The sequence below is a fragment of the Bicyclus anynana genome, chromosome 9 (genome assembly GCF_947172395.1).
Source record: "Bicyclus anynana chromosome 9, ilBicAnyn1.1, whole genome shotgun sequence".
Taxonomy (NCBI): Eukaryota; Metazoa; Arthropoda; class Insecta; order Lepidoptera; family Nymphalidae; genus Bicyclus; species Bicyclus anynana.
Window position 1 is genome coordinate 5,789,703 of NC_069091.1, and position 22,243 is coordinate 5,811,945.

Sequence of the window (22,243 nt, forward strand, 5' to 3'; positions counted from 1 at the left end):
GCTTGAAGTAAATATAAAAAAAAATATTTTAAGAATTTTTAATTTTTCCGTTCTAAATATAAAATACAAAAATTTTCAAAATTGCCTAAAAACAACATAAACTGACACAGTATATACATACATAGGTATATTAATTTATATGCGAACCGTACTGTACATCGTGCTATCTATATACGTATAAATACACTTTAGTTGACCTTTAAGATCCAGTATAGCAAAGCGGACGGACAAGTGAAGTGAACGACGCGGTTTTAGCATCTAGTCGTTAAAGTGATGCCCAATGTTTGATGCCTAGTGTTAATAGAACATTTTTATAGTCACTCAAAAGTGATAGAGGAAATAGTTAAAATGAAGTGTGTTACAGTATTGCTGTGTTTGGGGATGCTGTGGAGAAGTGCACGTATGTATTATTTTGTTTTGTTTTCCTGTTGTTGACAAAAGGATTTCACAGATGATGTCAGGAACGTGAGCTTTATAACCTCAAGTTATCATCAACTCAAAGGTTTAAGGTGAATGTTTGTGACAAAATATTACTGAGTATCATCAAAAATGTGCAAAAAAAACATTTTTTTTTTAATTTTTTCGTTATTATGTTTCTTGGATTTAAGATAAATCCAATATGTTAAAGATCATAATCTATACCATTTATAATAATTTTAAAATTAATGCTTAGTGCTGATTGATTAGGTAAGTACCTATACAAAGTGGTGAAACGATTACGACCTTAATTTCACCCACATATGGGGTATCGTGTAAGTAGTCTGCACGCCAATATTTATTAATTTCTATGCAGCGGTTTAGCCACAGGATAATTTTTTCACTTAAACAATTTTTGAACACGCTGTAAATGTATTACAAATACCTCACGAAAATTCACTAGGTCATTCACCTTGATAAACCAAAATAACAATTTAAAATGTGCGTTTTAAAAAATATTGGTAACTTACAAAAAACAAAAATCCTATTGAAATTTAGACCTAATGCACATAAGAATAAAAATTCTCATTATCTTTACCATACTTACCTACAATAATTATTCGGCATCACAAATTTTGTACCTATTTTTAATGTAAACAAACGAAAATTGCGACGTTGTCAATTGGGCACTAATAGTCCAGGGTCCGGGGAACATTTTTACAGTTGATCACTACCAAGTTAATTTTATGTGAGTAGCTTTGTCTTGATGAGGCATAAATAACATTGAATTTGTAGGACAATATGGCTGAAAAGTTGTATAAATTAATAGTTATACAACTTATCAGCCATATTGTCTTACAAATAGCGTGGTCAGTTATTTCGTTCCTATGCTCAGACATTTTTGTTATCTAGTAACTCTGTTAGCTACCAAAATAAATAATTTTCGAAAATTTAAAAGTTGGGCGCCTCATCAAGGCGAAGCTACTCATGGAAAATTAACTTGACAGTCATCAACTGTTAAAATATTCACCGGATCCTGGCCTATAAGGGCTTTCATTCAATATCATTTGTTTTTAGCTAACTGTAGGTGTTTGGAAGATTTACTAAGTGGGAATAGGATAGAAATACATTTAGTGTTTTTGCTAGATTTGGTTCCCGGCGCGGGCGGCGTCTTTTGAATAGTGGCTCAGTGAGTGATAGCCAGTTGCTACCCTTGCGCATTGTTTTATACAAATCAAACATTTCTTGTGATTTGTGTAGTTTTTTTTATTGTGAAGTGTGTTTTGGTATTGAAACATAATGCCACGTTTCGGTAATACTGCTACTGAGTATTATACCGATATCTCGCGACGTTGTAACATGTGTATTTTAATCAATGGTGGACATTTCCAGCATTTAAAAATTTAAGCTAAGTAGGTACTGTAAATACGTACGAGTACCTACCTATACCTATAATGTTTAAAATGTTTGAGTTTTGATTAGTAACATTTGTAACAATGACATCTAGTGACAAGAACAATAGGTATCTACTCGTCTCGTGCGGCGTACAAAATACAAATTAATTCAATTTTGGCGCTTCCGCCCGGCGTGATGATTTTTATGTAGATAAGTAAGTACCTACGAGTTGCATGAAAGAATTTTACGCACTACAAACGGACCGCCAAATAACCAAAAACTAGGAGACGCGATGTTGCCGCTTTTACCTACAGGTCACTTGAGGTTAGTTTTATATTATTATAAAGGATGTTGTGAATTTTTTAGATTATTTCCGAATTTATTTTGTTTGAAAATTTAGTTTTTTTATTTATTATACAATAATTAATTTAATCACCTAATCGTATTTTGATTGACTGTTAGCGATCGTGTATTAATTTAAGGTCGTATTCCTGGCACCACTTTGTATATATGTAGGTATGCGAAAAATTAAAAAAAATATTTATTAAAGTTCTATTTTACTCATTGAGCTATATAACTGTACAATAACTGAGTGAGTCCAAGGCAGTAAACAAAAGATCCTTAAGAAATTAAATAGTTAGTATTCCTGAAATGGATATTCCCGTTTTGAGTGATAAAGTGTTACAAAAGTCATAAATGCGAAAGGAAAACCACTTGAGGTATAAAGATGGGGAGGACCTGCCCACACAACGTCGGCCCAGGGAATCCAGGTATACTCTCTTATAACAGTATAATATGAAGATGATAACATGATGTATAAATAAGGATCTGGTTAAATAATTGACTTAATAAAAGTATGTTTCTTGAAGAAAAATCCCTTTTTTCATGACCATGTACCGAAGGAGTGAAGTAACATTTGATGTTCTATTATTTTTTTCTAATGCCAACAAGTTTAACAAACAGGAAAACGAACAAACCAACCAATCATAAGTCTTCAAATAATATCGTATAACTCAGGTTGTGTGGTCAAAATCTTAGCTTGTCCCCGTTGTGGACAAATTAATATGAACTGAAAATGTTGTAAAACGTTGTAGCAAAATTTTTTGATAAAGTTTTTTGTACATAAAAGTAAATTACCGTGTGGTTAGGGCATGCCTGTGCCGGGAATGGGCATTCCATTGGCTGGATGTGTTATTAGACGTCCGATAGGAACGGATTTTGTAAGAGAGCCGGATTAAGAAGCTCTAAGGCCGGACGAAGTTGCGGGCATGCACTTGTATGTAGATAAATCGATAAACGTAGCTCTCTTAACAAAATACACGTTGAACTTTATTGATACCCCTAGTAGATAACAATAGAAAACAGTTTTCTGCTAATGCGAAGATTATTTACACGTAATTATGTTTATATAGTAATACATGATAAACAGGTAACGGGTTATTGAAATTAGTGGAAATATCTAAATAATCGAATCACCTAAATATGGCGGTGGTCAATATTGTACTGAGTTTCGATTTTTCATATATAGTCTGCGGTATGAAAAAAATATTGGCAGTAAAATTCGATGAACGAATGACAGCGTTACGTTTTTTGTGCTCAACCTATCTTGCGCACCTTTTATCGTGCTGCGGGGGCAACATACACCTATTTAGACAGTCAATCTGAAAGCGTAAATTACATTCATGCGTCGGAGCTGACACACACTGTTTTTTAAACTATTGGTGTAGTGAATTCTGTATTTTGAGACTAAGTCTGGTCATTATTATCTAAAACCCGTAAATAACTTATTTACTCACATAACATACCTCTAATTTCATTCTGTTTTTAATTATTGTGGTTATCTGCGTAATTTTACCTGGTTTGAATACTTGGTAAACATAAAATCCATTAACAATTTTAAACCAGCTAGGTATACCAATCTTGCAGTTCAAGCTAATAGCTAATAAATAATAACCTTGGGTTATTAAAAAAAATGCTAACGCGTTGCTCGATGAATATTTTCTTGTATTTTCCTTATGCATAACAAGCGGTTGTTGTACTGGATTATAAATATTTTCGTATACACGTTTTTATACGTCGACCAGTTTACGCTTGCCTGAAGCCTCAGCTGATGTTACGAGTAGGGTTGTCGACTGTACTATAATATATAGTATTGTACTATATTTCCGGTCTGCGTACTATATACTGTTGAAGAAATATATAGTACGCAAAAATACTATATTTTCAACACTGAAATCTAACAAACAAAGTTTTCATTTTAAACCTTATGAATATTAGTTTTTGACAAATGCAATAGCGTCTAGCCTATCCGAACTTGTTTAGTTCTAAACATAAAACGAACAAATTAAAAAAAAGCCGTTGGTTTTCAAAAATTTATAAAATTAAATGTGTAAAAGCATACATCGTATTTCAGAAATAAAAACTGTCTTTAAAAGAAGTCGGTTAATAAATGTCGATTTTTGCTTATTCTATAAAATAGTATATTTTATTTAAACGTACGTACTACTATATTTTTTATAGCTAAATCTGAAAAATACCATATTTTTTCAAAAAAAATGGTGGCAGCCCTATCACGAGTAAGTAATGATGTAGTGAAAACTGGTACCACGCTAACTTGATTTATTATTATTATTATTTTTATTCGTTACAAGTTAGCTCTTGACTATAACCCCACCTGATGGTAAGTGATGAAATGTAAGATGGAAGCGGGCTAACTTGTTAGGAGGCGGATAAAAATCGTTCGTTTTCTACACGACATCGTACCGGAACGCTAAATCACTTGGCGGTACTAAATAAATAAAAAAAATAAAAAATGTCTTTACGCTGGGCTGGAATCGAACTCTGGTTTAATAAGTTTGCCCCTTAGTTTCACACCATATGTCCAGTTGAATCGATATGACAACGTCGAAATGTTGAAACCTAACACGGCTTGGGTGTTAGGTTTATTTTCGTTACGGAATTTCTTGATTCGGTCGCTGCGTAATAAATATTTGTTATATGTTACAATTAACACTTTCATTGTAGAACAAGTCCTACCGCCACGTAAATAAATAACATGTAAATATAGAATTGCATTTATATCCTTTTTAACCGACTTCCAAAAAGGAGGAAGTTCTACGTTCGGCTGTATGTATGTTTTTTTACCTAGACTAACGAATAAATTAGAGAAGAAACGTGATATAAAACGTATAACACGTTTGTACGTTGTATTACAGGTTTTATGCATTTTTTACTAAACTAATAGAACAAGAAAATTGCCCACTTAATTGTTAATTGTTGGTTTAACCATTGTCTATAGCAGAGTATTATGGGTTTCCTCGCTAGGATAATTCTTTACGATGCTCTATCCTACGCTTGAGACCTTGAGACATAGGTATTAAGCCTATGCCTTAAGTTTACAGGCGGAGACAATGCATAATTCTTCTTGGTGTCGCAGGCAGAGACAATTCTCCTTGACGGCATAATATATGACATAACACTATATGACACTCGCAAATAACGTGGCTTTTTGTAGGTAAAATATTTTTTTTTAATCGTTTTAGTAGATCCAGATTTTACTGCCTACAACTTCACAAACTTTACATATTTATAATATTACTAGCAGACGCCCGCGACATTGACCGCGTGAAGCTGGATGTAAACTTACCTTTAGTTCGAACTGAAAATTTTAAAATAGCTTCAATGTACAGAATTTGACCTGTTACAGTTTTAAATAAATAAAATAAAATAAAAAAGCCTTTTATTTCTTGTCTTACAAGTAATATATAATATTATAGACAGATTAATAAAAGTAATAGGTACAAGAACCCCTCTAGGAGAGGGTGAAGGCCTCCTCCAGTTCAGACCATCTCTGCCGATCTTTGGCTAGTTTAGCCCATGTATTGCCAGCGATTTTTGCGATGTCGTCGGACCACCTACCAAGTGGTCGGCCAACTCGCCTGTAACCCGGGGGGCCTGACCACGATGTCAGTCTTGTTGTCCAACGATCGTCACTCATCCTTGCTACATGGCCTGCCCATCGCCATTTTTGTTTTAGAGAGTATTGAAGAGCATCTGTAACCTTGGTTTTTTGACGTATGGTAGAATGTCGTATCTTCTGAATTTTTTTAATTTTCATAATACTTCTCTCCATACTTCTTTGACAAGTTCTAATTTTGTTTTTTGTACGAACATTGTACTTCCATGTTTGGCAAGCATATGTTATTGATGGCAGCACACAAGTGTTTAAGACCTTTGTTTTAATTCTCATCGGCATGTTACTTTTTAGAATTTCCTTAAGTGTCTAAAACTTTTTCCATCCACCCTTAATCCTTCTTTCTACCTCTAGATCATTACTTTGGCTGTGAAAGGAAATTTGTTTGCCTAAGTACATGTACCTGCTTACGTATTCTATAGGCATGTTATCGAGATATATAGGGTGTTCAGCAAAGTTTGTCATAATTTTTGTTTTACTAAGGTTAATTTCTAAGCCAACGTCTCTACTTGCTATATTTAAACTTTGCAGCATTAAATTTAATTCGTTGCTGTTTTCTGATAGCAATACGATGTCGTCAGCAAATCTTAAATGGCTCAGGTATTTTCCGTTTACTTTTACTCCATAATTTTGCCAATTTAGCTTACTAAACACCATCTCAAGGACAGCTATAAAGATTCTAGGGGAGCAAGGGTCGCCCTGTCTTACGCCTCTACTAATGTGTATAGTTTGCCCTAGTCTCTCTAGTTTCACTTTACTAGTACACTCTTTATATAGAAATTTTAAAATTCTAATATATATGGGCTCTACATTTTGAGAATGTAGAGCTTCCCAAATTGCCGAGTGGAGTACAGTATCGAACGCCTTTTGGTAGTCTATGAAGACCATGTACACTGGTTTCCTAAACTCTTGATATTTCTCTATAATCATTTCTAATGAGTGTATGTGGTCGACCGTTGAAAAACCCTTCCTGAATCCGGCTTGTTCGATTGGTTGGTGTTTTTCTAGCGATTTACTGATCCTTTTCTCTAAAAGTGAAGCAAAAAGTTTATAAATTGTGGAGAGTAGGCTTATTGGCCTATAGTTACTAATATTTTTAGGGTCGCCCTTCTTGTATAATAAAATTATGTTTGATTGAGACCACTGTCTAGGAGTATTACCAGATCTTAAAATCATGTTGAATAGATGAACTAGTGGTGTAGTCAGAAGCTCCCCTGCTGTTTTAATAGCTTCGTTGGTAATTTTGTCAGGGCCTGGACTCTTCTCTGTTTTTAGCTTCTTTATTTCTCTGATTATTTCTAATTCGTCAATCAGCTCTATCGCTACATCATTATCCTCACACACAACACTGTTTGGTGATTGACCCTGTAGGCTATACAAATCTCTATAGAAAGCTGTTGCTGCGTGTAGTATGTCTGATCTAGTTTTTAAGGCTTTTGTTGTCCCTTGTAGTCCTTCGATCCAGGTTTTGTGTGAATTAAGCTGTCTGTAAGCTTTTTTAAGACTACCGGTAGCGTTTAAGTGTTTTTCAAATAAATTTGAGCGATAATGCCTATAATCGTTTCTGATTCTTTTACTTATAAGTTTATAAAGAGCTTTAATTTGGTTTTTTATTGCGCGTGTTTTTGGCTTAATACTATGTAGTTTTTGCCTTCGGTTAATTAAATTTCTTGTGTGTTCGGAGATAATATAGTTATATGTGTTTTGAGTCTTGGGCGTCTTTGCCTTATTTTGGCAGTCCTCAACTACTCCGATTATTCTGTCATAGTATGTTTGGACAGCCTCGTTTTTGTCTGGAAGTAAATCGATATTGGCAATATTTAATAGCTCTCTATACGTTGATATTTCTACGTCTGACTTAAGTATGCTTTTTGAACTGTTGGTATACTGCTTTCTACTAGGCTTTATCTTCTGCAGTCCGAATGTGGCCCGGACTAATCTGTGGTCTGAAGGGTAGGGTACATTTATCACTGTTATATTTGAGACATTTTTATGTAAATTGGTTAAAATATAATCTATTTCATTTTTGGTTTTACCATCTGGTGACCTCCAAGTCCACCTCTGCTTTGCATTTTTTTTGAAAAATGTATTGACAATAACCAGTTTGTTTTCGTATGCAAATTCGACAAGTCTTTCACCTCTACTGTTGCGCTCTCCATAGCCATTATTCTTCATTATTATGCATTCCTCTGGTTTTGGCTGGCCAATTTTCGCATTGAAATCGCCCATTACTATTATATTATTCGTATTTGAGAGTGCTAAAGCTTCGTCGATAGTGTTATAAAATTTCTCTACATCTTCGTCACTTGCTGAGTCCGTAGGAGCATAAGCTTGTATGAGACTAACCTTGAAGTTGTTGAAGTTTAGGTTTAGTAGCGCTACTCTTTCTGATAAACCAGAAATGCACTCAATGTAGTTTTTCAATATCTGAAAATAATGGAACAAAAAAATGTTACAGTTTTATTAGAATAGAATAGAATAGAATCTCTTTATTTGTCCACACACAAGTAATGAAATGAAAATAAACAAACAGAACATACAATACATACATCTGGTCGTGGACAAAAAAGAATTTATTAGAAGAATAGATAGTGATAATATTTAGTATAAGTATAGGTTGATTAAAAAAAACCATGTTCAAGGTTTGCAACTCTAGAAAGTGCTTCTAGAGTTGCAAACCATGCATTGATACGTGGTAAATCTGCCTGTTCTTGACAACCAGAAAATGGGGGGTTGAATTAGTTCTACGCATGGTGCTGTGTGAGAAAAACTTCGATTTAACTTCGGTTTCTATAGTTTCAGAGTCGTGTAGAACTCCATTGGGAAGGCAAAGTAACTGCGTTTCAATCTACGATTGCCCACCTCTACTTACTGCCTTTGAACAGAGGCCTCTGCCAAGTAACGTGATCAACTTCCTCAGGCTGTCGCAATGTGGTTTCGAGGGGTACATACCAAGGGTGTGCTGTGGTCCCATCCCATCGGCATCACCTGGTGGACAAACAACAGTATGTATAATATACATTTTTTTACTCCAATTTCGTAATCTACTTTTCGTAATTTAATTTTTTTAACAAGTTTTGTTAATTTTTTTATTTCTTTTATCGTGGTCGTAGAAAAGTATTGTATGCCACTGCACGTAATTTGCCATTGTAGCACTCGTTCTGTCTATTCGGGTTCGCCTCATTGCACAAAAGTTACTCGTGTTACGATGGCTCTCATTTAATGACAGTGGCATAAATAACCATTTTGCTTGATATACTTAATTATTATAAATATTTTAGTGCATTCTTTTTTTTCATTCATTATAACCAACCTATACTCGTAGATAGTTTATAGTGACCTTCTTCAGGGTATATTATGTAAACTTTCACTCTCTCTTTATGATAGTCGGAGTAGGTAGGTCTGCTCCAAACTAATTTTTTATCGAAATTAGGTTAAATATGTTTGACTTTATAATAATGACTATCACATATTAATCATGATGACTGGAACTGGCAGCTAAGCGGCCCAAATCCGGGTTACTACTGAGAATTTCTTGAAAGGAAAACCATTCAAACATTTCATAGGCTCTACATCGTGTTTGTATCTTCACCTGGCTTACCAACCTGCCAGAAATACGCAAAACATCATATAGTTTCAATAGATCCACAACAAAAATTAATTGATTTATCTTTGACGAAGACATGGGTGTATCACACAAACACATTACTTTAATAATATATAAATACATAGACAAGATGCACAATTTTATAAATATTTTTTTATAAATTTATTTCATTGACATTGGCGTGTTGAGATTGTCGTGCTTTTCAGCATAGGCCTCCCCTAGAGCCCGCCACATTGAACGGTATTTGTCTGTCTATTTCAAGCTCAGACCAATTATAGAAGGACCTGTATCGCACTCATAGTCACGAATAAAATTGTCTGTCATTTTCTGAGGAAAACGAGCTTAGATTTGGTATATATCTTATACTAAACTAGAAGTTTTTGTCCGATTTTTACACAATTCTATTACACAAAAAGGAGCTTTTACGGAGCTCTTTAACCGATGAACACGATTACAACTATTTAACACCGATTATATAGAGTCAGTTTTTATAATCGCATTAGATGGTTGATCATATACTTTGACAGAAAAGTAACATCTAGCGAGGCAGGTCCTATACAATAATTGGTCTGAGATTTCAAGTGACACCTGCTATTTTTCTGAGATCGTCCTTCCATCTACGACGCTGTCTTTCTTTGTTTCTTTTGTAGTGCCTTGGGCACCAAGCTGTTATGTCTCTTGACCATTTATCCTTCTTACTTCGAATTGTCCTGCCCACTTTCATTTCTAGGTAACATCAGTTATTTTGTTAATAAATTATATATAACTTAATTGTTTCTTTTAGTGTCGTGTAAATAACTATAAGCACCTGATCAAAGGCAGCTTTTTTGAAATCACAGACAGAGTCTTGAATTTTATTCATGTTTTTATTATATTTTTATAGACAAAACGACCATCATCTAGCGCCAGACCTATTGAAGGCGAAGACCCTGTATATGATGAAGATTCGTACCCCGAGTCTCGTGACGTATGTGGTAAAGAGACTGGTGCTGATCGAATCTATGGCGGTCAGTTTACGGAGCTGGATGAGTTCCCCTGGATGGCACTACTAGGATACCGACCACGTAAGATTTTTGCATACCTACTTCATTAGGAGACCTGGAACTTTTGTCTTGAAGTCTTAACAGATATAATTATTATTATTCATCATCATCATAAACCGCTGATTTTACCGGCCTACTACAGGGCCTTCCACCTTATAGGATAGGGGGTTTGGAGTAAGCCCTTAACTTGGTCCTATGGGTTGTTGATGATGAGTAGTGGTGGGTCCAGGATCCATAATTATCATTATAATGATTATTTATCCATCCATCCATAATTATAATTATCATTAACAGAGGACTAATAGAGGTAAACATTATCCCTAATTATTATTATTGGTGATGAATTGATGACACGGATTTTTATAGCACTGTCAAAATGTTACTTTATGAAGTGAATGTTTATCAGTAATGTGTCTCAAACGGTGAAGGAAAAACATCGTGAGGAAACCTGAGAATTTTCTTAATTCTCTGCGTGTGTGAAGTCTACCAATCCGCATTGAGCCAGCGTAGAAGACCATTTGCGTAATCCCTCTCATTCTGAGAGTAGACTCGAGCTCAGCATTGAGCCGAATATGGGTCGATAATAATTAATACAGATTATTTTTTATTTAATATTTTTAATTGAATGTTTTAGGCAACAATGGACCACTGACGTACCAATGCGGGGGAGTGCTGATCAATCATCGCTACATACTGTCAGCTGCTCACTGCGTTGTCGGAGAAATTGAAACGGCTGTTGGAAAACTGTAAGTTAAATATATAAGGACTACAGTACGACATACATACTTGAACAGTTAAACGTCTGCCTGCGGTCTTATTTGATCTTAAGTCATGACTGATGTCAATTCTAAGATGGTAGTATTTTGTTTGGCTCTTGACCTTTACGGAGTACCCAAAACTTGGTAACCCAAAACCAAATATCTAGGTGCATTTGATAGTCGAATGAGCTTCTCGACTCGCATACTAATGACCAGAGAAAGTACTTCTTTTGTCTCTCCGTTCCGTTCCTAACCTACTGCTGAAGTGCTCAAGTGTTGCTTTAGGAGAAAAATGTCTATCCATCTCAAGCTCAGTCCCTAAAGGACTTACATCGCTTGTGGTAGAGATTTCCCACCGTCTAAAGCGATTTTTCAAATGCTTTCTGACCTTCCTTAACAAAATCATGCATCTTATGCGTTATGCCCGCAAGCAAATTAATACACAAAAAATGATTTTTTGAAAACCGAAAATAAACTCTGTCTAAACAATTTGTAAGTAAAGTAGTTCGTAACTTCTTATTCATTATTAAAATAATAAACGAAATTTCTCTTCGAAGTTATGTGTTGAAGTTCTTCGTGCATCACAATAGCAATGTCTTTTAAAAACTTTCTTGTTCACTAATCTCAAAAAAAGACTTCATACCTATTATCTTATAGTATGTATTAAGGGACCGCTCAATAAACATTTAAAATTAAAAAAAACAGTTATTTATAAATTAATTAGCTTGTAATTCCAATTCTTATTCTATTTTTTTCCATAATAGAACTTCAGCCCGTTTGGGAGAATACGATACTCAGACGGACATAGACTGCGCGGAACCCAACGACTGTGCCGACCCACCGCAAGAGATCCTGGTGCACTCCTCATACCCTAACCCTGGATTCTCAGACAGAAACAAGAACAGGAAAGACGACATTGCAGTTATTAGACTCGCTAGAAGAGCAGTTTATACAAGTAAGCCAAGAACAAGCATAATATAAAAAAAAAACTTCGAACACACTTAATTGTATATCTGAAACTACTGAATCGCTTCTGATGAAACTTACACTGTTCCCTAAATTGGAATGTCTCTAGATTTAAAAAAAGACCATTTAAAAAAAGTGTGTGTCAGCTCCGACGCACGAATGGAGTTTACTCTTTCAGATCGACCGTCTAAATAGGTGTATGTCGCCTCGCAGCAATGTGCGGCTCAATACTTACGCCTGAAAAGTGAAAGGTGCGCAACCGAGGAGCAGGCCGCGGCGTGCACGCTGTTGGCGGCACAGCACGGCAAAAGGCTGTTATTCGTTCATTGAATTTTTCTGCCCATATTTCGTACCGTGGCTATATGTATATGAAAAATCGATTCTTAAGAAGTAAACTCCAAAAAATTATTATTTGATTTACAGTCTGAGATATTCGTGGATAATCAACTACTACAGAATATAACATAATATAAAAACTAACTCATCTCGACATAAATTAAATTTGGCATACATGTTTAAAAGCTGGTTAAAGTCGTTTAAAAACATAACCAATTATTTTTTGGTCATAAGTTTTTCTTCAATCGGGATTAGCACATTGGATTGGGAAAGACCATTTTATTGGCCATGTCCAATTTACAATATAATCTGATCCTTTGTTCTGCATCACAAACAAGTGGTAGCAGGTACACAACAAAGTAAGAATGATAATAATCATTAACATCATCATCACAACAGCCGATGGACGTCTACTGCAGGACATAGACTTTTGTAGATAGAACCAAACAATACGATCCTGAACCGTCTGCATCCAGTAACTCGTTCAACTTTATGCGAGGTCGACGATTGAGACTTTTTTTGATGTTGCTAATTCAACTAAAACTATATTTGACGGCGCAGGGTCGTCATTCCAATCCATCAACCAATGGTCAATCTTAGGACACTAACGTCTATCGGATCTTCGAACTGTGTGCCCCGCAAATTGTCAGTTATATGTTAACGTACCTACAGTAGGAATCTATTTTTGTTTCAGCTTTTGTCCAACCCATCTGCCTTATAGATAACAGACTCCGCTTGAGTGCCGGTGATGACGTATTTGTGGCTGGATGGGGAAAAACCCTAGAAGGTACGATTCCTGCTTTATTGATTTTACGCCTTACTGTGAATAATTCTAAGAAACCTGTTACGTTCATTATTTATTAATACCGCATTGAGGGTTAGCTTCAACTAACAATTGTGTCTATCGTTATTTGAAAATAAAAGCTTTAAAATAGTTACAATTCTTAAGTTACTAAAGAAGGTACATATTTTTACGAAATTTAACTTATTTAATAACAAAGATTTAGGAAGTACGCAACTATTAAAATACATATTTAAATAGTAATTAAAGTGCTCATATCTACAAAAAATTATCAAAACTTGATGACAATGATATAAATAAACAGTTTATCAAATATTCATAGAAAAACCATATTTTTCCGTAAGTTAATTGTAAACAGCAAGTTTAAATTTAAAATCACGTGAATCTGATTACAACGCCACCTACCGGGTCCTATTGCATAAAACTAACGAAGAGGCTCACAAAAATCGTTACCAGCATGGGACATACTAACGGATATGACACCGCCCCAGCGCTGAATGGCGAGGAATCGCAGTCCGCGCAGGGGTAGTGAACAAGCATACACGACTCATAGGCCAAGATGCCTCAGCTTCCAGCGTGGGCTCTCCACATTTTACTCGGGCAAGGAGGCCAAGGCTCGAGGCCCATACCCTGACCTCTCGGGAGGAGATGTCTCACTTAAATATACAAAAAAAATCGTCTTGTCTAGTCTTATTATATAGTTGTAGTGATACGTTTTATTCATTCGGTTTTTGATTTTTATTAACACGAGAACATAAAATTAAACTAAAACATGTTGTTTGTGATCAAAAGTTATGTTATTATTTAACGAAGTTATCAATAGCTGTTGGTTGTTGCAATAATTTATACGTAATTTCCGCCTTTGACCTTCCGTGTAACCGTGACTTTGATTACGCGTTATTATGTGTTATTTTTTCCTTAACAGTCCAGTTACAAATATAGCAACATATAGTTAACATGTACCTACAGAAGATCTTCAGAAATAAAATCCACTTAAATATTCTGTTTAACATTATCTTAATGAATTTGGCACAACTCGTAACGTACGTAAATAACATGACTTTTCGATTTATCAAAATTAGGTTTTATATAAATCCTGCGGGAACCATGGATTTTTTCCAGGATAAAAACATGTGTTATGCAGGATACAATCTATCTTCCTTCCAAATTTCAGCCAAATCGATTCTATAGTTGCGACGTGAAGGAGTAACAAACATCATACTTATACATAACTAACTGACTCCGCGCGGTTTCACCCGCGTGGTTCCCGTTCCCGAAGGAATAATATATAATATATAGAATGTTTCAAATCGGACCAATAGTTCCTGAGATTAGCGCGTTCAATCAATCAAACAAACAAACAAACTCTTCAGCTTTATAATATTAGAATAGATATTAGTGAGATGTGATTGTAATAAATTGTTTTAACTTACGTATAGTTGAAACTAATTTTTAACTTCCATTTCAGGCAAGAGCAGTCCAATCAAGCTGAAGCTCAATTTACCGATTTTCCAAAAATCCGATTGCACAACGAAGTACAGATCGCTTGGAGCAGAATTGACTGAAAATCAGCTGTGTGCTGGTGGAGTGTTCGCTCAGGATGCATGCAGAGGAGACTCGGGTGGACCTCTGATGAGGAAGACTCCTTCAGGAATCTGGGAAACCGTGGCTGTTGTCTCCTTTGGCTATGGTTGTGGTAGAGACGGTTGGCCAGGCGTTTACACCTCAGTATCACATTATACCGACTGGATAAAGGACACTATGCTTAGATCCAATGTGTAGACCTATTACATATTATGTAATGTTAAGATTTTTACTATTGCCATAATTTTACTTTCGACTGTTTCATTGCCTGTAGTTATAAATTGAATTGTTTTGCTGACGCAATACGAAATATGCATAATTTTTTTGTTATCAGCAGTCAATATTGCTACTTAATAAAAACAAATCTGCCGCAGTAATGTAATAAAAGTTCTATTTTTGTAAACAATTTTTTGCAATTGAACGATGTTTTTCATCGACAATAATTAAAAGATAACGAGAGAACACTTTAAAGTTTTTGCAATTAATACACTGCAATAAAACAAATTACATATTTTAAATTTTTGTTTAATTTCTTACACCTTTAAGCTTATATATCTGTATTATTTGCCTATTTGTTTTACTAAAAAAAATATCGCATTAGCGCAAGTTCCAAAGTTGCCTAAAAATAGTTTTTATAACAGACAATTCAATGGACATATATTATAAAATATTACTTCTTATATCTACGTATGTGATGTTTCACTCAACTTAAGTGTACGATATATCTACTTATTTATTAATATTAAGGAAAGACACGAATGTCTAATTACACTAATAAAGAGTAGTATATAAATCATTTGTTTGCTAGTACAACACATAACTGCATGCACATAATGTTCTCTCAATTCGGCTTGAATCTACTTTTCCCCAAACAAAAATGTAACTTACCTACATGCAAGTAATAAAAAATAAAGTTCAAGAACTATAACCGACTACGTAAAAAGGGGTCTAAAAAGAACGAAACAAGAAAATATTTCAGATCTAAATAGAGACATGCATATGAACAAAAATGGTCATGGTATACCCGTGGTCGCACCCATTATACATATACCTACCTAACTTGTACCAGTACCTATGTTTAAAATACAAGTGTTCCTGGCATAATCACATTAGACCCTACACAGTCGGTGCGACTGTTAAAGATATATTTTGACTTAAACAATATGATATATAGATACAGATTTGTAATGTGCTCGTCAAGACCTTTTGTTTGATACCAAACACATAGTGATTATCTCGGTTTAATTTTTTTCAAGGTTAGAATATGGGGTTTGAATTCGGCGCTACGGTGGACCAAACATACATACATACATACATACATACATACATACATACATACATACATACATAGACTGCCAAAATTATTACCCTTCCTTTTGGCTTTGCCGTAGTTGGGTAAAAATTACATTCTGAGCACAGAAAACATATTCCTGAGCAACTTGATGGATGATTAAATAATTAATTAAGTAAACAAATTAAATGGGTAGATGAGAAATTTAAGTAACACCACATGGGACTCCACAGTCATCTGAAGTTTCCATACCCTGTACAGAGATATTCAATTAGTCGTAGCGAATCATTTGCATAGGTGTCGCTGGCAATCAAATTAAGTGGATCACCGACAATTCTATGCGCATAATTAAATCATTTACCCTTTCAAACGTATATGGGTGTCTAAAATTTTATTTGTTTCGGGACCCTTTTTGATGGTATCAGTCCTTTGTTTTGGTTCGGCTTCTTGATCAGGTTGGATAACATCAAGTAAGCTGGATAGGTTTTAAAAGTCTTTCTGTTAAAATTAAGCTCATATGCACAGTTAAATGATATACAACACATAGGATAGTTAAAATCTGGGTGACATACGTATCCAAACTAGGACAGGATATTTTTTTTTGGATATTATCGTCCTATATTATGAATCTAATTAAATATAATTGTATATTGACTAATTAGTTATGGTATCACCGAAAAATACACGAATCCAAGCGACAGCGTCATCCAGATTGGACAGAAAATCCTCTACGTACGTTTCACTCTGAAATCGGATCTTCCTCAGGAGGTGTTGATTTCACTACAGAAGGAAGACTTTTAATCGTCCAAGTTTCAAATCTCTACTTCTTGGAGCCCCATCAGGCGATGCTTTTGGGCTCGCTAAAACCCCCAGTGACGCAGCTAAGGTCCCATTAATGTATTCCGATGTACTTGTAAAGTGACTGCTTCTGATAACTGCGTAATAGTTTCAACACAGCTTTTGTGATAGTTTGTGATAGCAAATAGTTTTATTTAACAAGATTTTTCAATTAACAGAAACAATCGCTATTAAACAGAAAACTTTTATTCAAGTTACTTTCCGTCAGTATTTAGGAGAAAATATTTTTCGTTATGAATTGAACAAAAAAACAGATAGTAAATCACAACTGGGAATACATTCATTCATTTCACCCGAGAGATAACATATACGAAAAGGGGGAGTATCAATCGGATTCTAAAAATTACGGCAGTTTAAAAGTAGGCAGCATTTACATAAAACTACTATTTCCGACATGATATACACTCTGCGCGGCCCATTTGTTTGTTTTATGCGAAAAATATCGCTCGCATATCTGAAAGTAGGTTGGACTAATTTGAAAGTCATATTTATTGTTATTCAATTTTTTCAAAATTATCGCCTGAATTTACTTTCATGTTTTCATTGTTTTTTGGTTTTTGAAACGCATGTCGCTTGCATGTTAGGTATTTGAAGGTATGTTGGACTATTTTCAATTGTTATTCAATATTTATTATATTTATATATGATAGTTAGTAAGTAGTTATTTATATAACGCTCTAAAATATTGATTAATAGTTACGATTTCAATTGTTTTATTGATATTCGTATTATAAATCCCGATGATTTCTTTTTCTTTTAAAATAAATAATAATTTGCTACAAAGATTTACTTTTAAGTATTAAGTAACTACTAGTTATTCTCGGAGTATCTTTGCGTGATCGAATCAGAAAACATAGCTCAACGAGTCGCGAAGCTGAAGTGGCAATGGGCGGGGCACATAGTTCAAAGAGCCGATGGTCGTTGGAGTTCCAAGGTGCTAGAACGGCGATCCCGCACTATGAACCAGGTGGTCAGACGACATCAAGCGAGTCGCAGGTATTCGCTGGACGCAGGCGTCTCTGGATCGTGATGTTGTACGGATCAAATCTTGTAACCAAGTAGATAGCATACTTTGTAGATAATTGCCGTTGCAGGTTTTCTATATGATAATAACATTGATAGGAAACATAAAAATGCAACAACATATGACATGCGTGTTGACTTTTCATATAAATGAATTACACGCGATGTTGTTATGATGAGAATGCTATCAACACTCCTATTGTATCATGAGGATCCAGATTCTTATCATGCTACGTATAAAATCATTTGGAAAATCAACAGTAGCCATTTCAATTTACATTATACATACAATAATGATGGAACTGGAAGATGTTAATTTATTATTGAAAATATTTTTGTTTTGCGTTGTGCGTTTATATGGTGTCTTAGCACAAGTAGACGATGATGTAAGTATACCATACAAGTATCTAATACACAGTGGCGTGCACTAGGTTTAACTAGGGTATGCACTATACGTACAAGTTGTACAAAATTGATGATTGTTTTACTAATCTATGTTCGTAATGAGTCTTCAGGGTAGGCAGTGAATTATTGCATCTATGAAGTGCACGCCACTGAATACAACCTGCAAATTAACCCAATCCAAGAGAAGATGAGGTAATGGAACAGTTGCTATTTCGACGAAACATTACAAGATTTTAACTAAAACAGACTTTACAAAGAGTAACTGCTCGACCTTCTTCATTGGACATCGAGTGTACAACTAGAGTGTGCTGAATATGTTCCTGATAAGCTTCCGAAAGGAGTACGTTGTGTTATCTACTATAATAGAAGTCACTGGGGTTGAAAAAAGAGCAATAAAATTTGCACAGAAAAAACTTGTTTTGCCAAATTTTATTCATAAGTGGCCACTGTGCCAATTTGAATACATGCCTGTAATTCCTGAAATATGTCCTGTCAATTATTTTTTCTTCTTTTATGTTTATTTGTATTCCTAATATCATGTAAATAAAGAAACTTTTTTTTCTCATTCGGCCTTAAATGGGTCAATCAAAGGTACCCTATCGACAGATAAAAATTTGCCGCCCAAAAGTTGTGTTGGGTTGCCTAAAATTTGTTAGAAGAAGTAGTACAATGACTTGTGTACTCATTCAACTTCAAAGTTAGACTATTACCAACTAAGACTAATCTAAGGCAGCATCAGTTAACAACAATAGGGATGATCCAAAGTTGTAGTTAAATAAAAACAAACAGTTTTTCGTTGCCATGTTATCAATAAATGGGAAAGAACCTCTAAAACAATGTCATTGCTTAACAGAACTGCTATGCAGCGATATTTACTGAAGGTACTAAAGGTTGCAGCGATTTTGAAAATGGGGCTTTTCTCTGCGATTTAAATGTCGATATTGCCCCTGAAAGCGAGGACTCGGAGAGTGGTTTGATACTATCTGGTGAAATGGAGGTGGTGGAAGACTTTGATGAGGATTACGCAGTGAGTTAATTCAACCAATCTATTCAATACTATTTCCTCTTTCAATGTATAATAAAATCACACTAATATTATAAAGGCGAAAGTTTGTGTGTAAGTGTGTATGTTTGTGCTGCGACTACTGAAGCGATTTGGCTGAAATTTGGAATTGACATTGACTGAAATCCACGCGGACGACGTCGCATGCATCCGCTTGTTTACAATAATTTCAATGTACAATAACCTATTTTAACGGCCTAATACAGGGCGAGGTCGCACTCCTACAGAAGAGAAAAAATCAACGATCTAATGCGAATATATAAACTGTCTCTATACTATAGTATCGATATTTCATAGTAAGAGCTCCGTAAAATAATAAATTGTTATACAAGGGGCCAAAATATACGAGGTATTTTTAGATAAATAGAAACCAAGTGTATAATGGGTTTAGCCCCGTGTTACACTTTACTTTTCAACTAAGCTCGTCTTCCTCAAAAAAAAAACACACAATTTTATTCGTTAATTTGGGTGCGATACTAGTTCTTATGTTGAATTAGTCTTAGCCGAAGTGATATGGATAGCTTTCGATCGACGACGCTGCTCCATTTTGGGTTGACGGGCTTAGAGTGGTAATGTTGAAAGTTATGACGGCTTAACGTCCTCTCCAAAGCACGAAGATGTATCACTACCAACTTCCCAGCCCTGTAGTGAGCCGTTAAAATAGGCTGATGATAAAGAATGGAATAAAATTCAATATTTATACTACAGCCGTACTCGATGTGTAATGTTTACCAACAAACAAATTTAAAATGAGGGTATATATAAATCGCTACTGTAAGTACACCTAATAATAATTAAAATAACATGTTCTGAAATTAATAAAATTATATTTTATTAATAAGCTTAGAACAATTAGATATAGAACTAGAAGAAACAAAACATAATTTAAAATAAATAGATAATGAAATGACATGCGTTTTCTACCTTCATTACTAAACTTAACTTATTGTATGTTGGTAAACAGTAAACATCGAGTACGGCTGCAGTATAGGTGTTTTATGTGTGTTCATAGGTTATATTGAATATTTGGAAGGATATAGGAGCTGGAAAACAATTTATGTACAACATTGAAGGTAACTTATGTGAAAGTATGAAACGGAATGACACACCGTGGTACCCTCTAGTACAAGCTTTACATACTGAATGTCCTGTTAAAAAGGTAATAATGTTCTTGTAACATTTATTGTTTAAAATAATAAATTAATCATAAACAGCTCACAAGTGTGACGTAACGGGTAGCAGCAACAGTGAATGTACCATCATTTTGTGGCAGAGGAAACATTTCAAGTAAGTTGCAGGACTTTTGACCTTGAGAGTGGACTTAAGGGATCCTTTTAGAATGCATCAACACTCACCTCCCCTGTCAGAGATGTTCTCAATGCCCACTCTAAACAATTTATGATCAATAATTAAAACACAGAACATTATTGCACAGAATCACTAACGCGACTGGCAGCGTGACGGTGTCTACGCAGCCTAACAAACAACTGAGCTCAAGTCATCATATACCCTATTATTTACACCAACCCTGATAACTCCCCTCTACAAAAACATAAATAATTAATGTTAATACTACCCGCAATTGAGGAACTTGTAACACAACTGTCTCTTTAATTACTGTATATATTAATAACAAAGTGAGGTTAAAGAATGGATATATATATAGTACTCTGTACTATAATATACCGTATATATACATACAGTAGTAAGACGATTTAGTATATAAATAAATACTTATTATTTTACAATTTAAATTCAAATCTTGTGTTGAAGTTTATTTTTGTCATATTTTTATGTTTTTTGAAATCAATAAATTTTATTTTTGTATTTTTGCAGGGAGTCTATCCTGTGGAAAACTTGGTGATGTCTCTTGAATTTGCAAAAAATGTTTTAAATCATGAATTTTGTGGCGACTACATCGTGGAAGTATCTATAGGAACGATTGAAACCCCCATTTCGTGTTATGAAATCGGTGTAGCAATTGAAGAGGTATCATGTGAATAAATGTTCTGTTAATTATTGATTGTGTTTGGTTGTATTGTTTCATTTCGAATATAAATACCATATGAAGTCAGAATAAGGAAGCAGAGTCACTCAGGGCGATGGAGCAAGCTATGATTGGAGTATCTCTGTGGAATCGAATCAGAAATGAGGACATTCGCAGAAGAACCTATGTCACTAACACAGATCAACCAATCACGACGCAGAAGTGACACATAGTTACAAGAGTTGATGAACTACTGAAACCTAAAATCCCAAGTTGCTGGAATGGCGACGCAGTGGAAGGCGCAGTGTTGGTCGATCCTCCTCTAAGTTGACCGATGACATCAACCGGGTTTCAGCTGCTGGCCCATTCTCTAATTTGGTCTTTATTAAAAACCAATTGAAATAAACATCAACTTACCCTAAGAGTATCCCAAACGTATCAGGTCTAAAGCCATCAACAAACCAAGATGGAGACATCACAACTTCTTAATTTGTACTGTTATACGTTGTATCTAATTCTGTACAACAGTTCATTCCCAAGATTTTTACCTATTCTAATACAATTGTTTTATAAGCTTGCGTAAATAAAACATAATTCTAATTAGAATAAAAGCTTTAAAATTCGAATCAGGCTTAGTTTACAAGCACTTTTGAAACGTCAAGTTATGTCATAATTTAATATATAATAATGGTGGTAATAATAGTCGAAAATTTAAAATTAAAGTTACGAGGGATC

General features: G+C 34.7%; 2 protein-coding genes across 2 annotated transcripts; both read left to right on the forward strand.

The window, feature by feature from the left end:
- The first annotated feature begins 204 nt into the window (after positions 1-204).
- Positions 205-15,399, forward strand: LOC112058314 (phenoloxidase-activating enzyme 1). Its single transcript, XM_024099036.2, has 7 exons — positions 205-400; positions 8,582-8,790; positions 10,276-10,456; positions 11,070-11,181; positions 11,958-12,148; positions 13,190-13,282; positions 14,766-15,399. Exons 1-7 carry the CDS (start codon positions 349-351, stop codon positions 15,077-15,079), a joined length of 1,152 nt encoding a protein of 383 aa, XP_023954804.2. The 5' UTR covers positions 205-348; the 3' UTR covers positions 15,080-15,399.
- Positions 15,400-19,295: 3,896 nt separating this feature from the next.
- On the forward strand, positions 19,296-21,714 carry LOC112058340 (uncharacterized). The gene is made up of 3 exons (XM_052883409.1): positions 19,296-19,485; positions 20,534-20,680; positions 21,358-21,714. The coding sequence occupies exons 1-3, from the start codon at positions 19,450-19,452 to the stop codon at positions 21,523-21,525; spliced, it is 351 nt and encodes a 116-aa protein (XP_052739369.1). The 5' UTR covers positions 19,296-19,449; the 3' UTR covers positions 21,526-21,714.
- The last annotated feature ends 529 nt before the right edge of the window (positions 21,715-22,243 follow it).

Bases quoted from the DNA above. Each gene is read 5' to 3' on its own strand.
- LOC112058314 (XM_024099036.2), top strand. From the start codon at position 349: ATGAAGTGTGTTACAGTATTGCTGTGTTTGGGGATGCTGTGGAGAAGT. The intron at 401-8,581 runs GTATGTATTATT...CGGTTTCTATAG, and splicing joins GATGCTGTGGAGAAGTGCAC to TTTCAGAGTCGTGTAGAACT. The intron at 10,457-11,069 runs GTAAGATTTTTG...TGAATGTTTTAG, and splicing joins ACTACTAGGATACCGACCAC to GCAACAATGGACCACTGACG.
- LOC112058340 (XM_052883409.1), top strand. From the start codon at position 19,450: ATGGAGGTGGTGGAAGACTTTGATGAGGATTACGCA. The intron at 19,486-20,533 runs GTGAGTTAATTC...GTGTGTTCATAG, and splicing joins ACTTTGATGAGGATTACGCA to GTTATATTGAATATTTGGAA. The intron at 20,681-21,357 runs GTAATAATGTTC...GTATTTTTGCAG, and splicing joins CTGAATGTCCTGTTAAAAAG to GGAGTCTATCCTGTGGAAAA.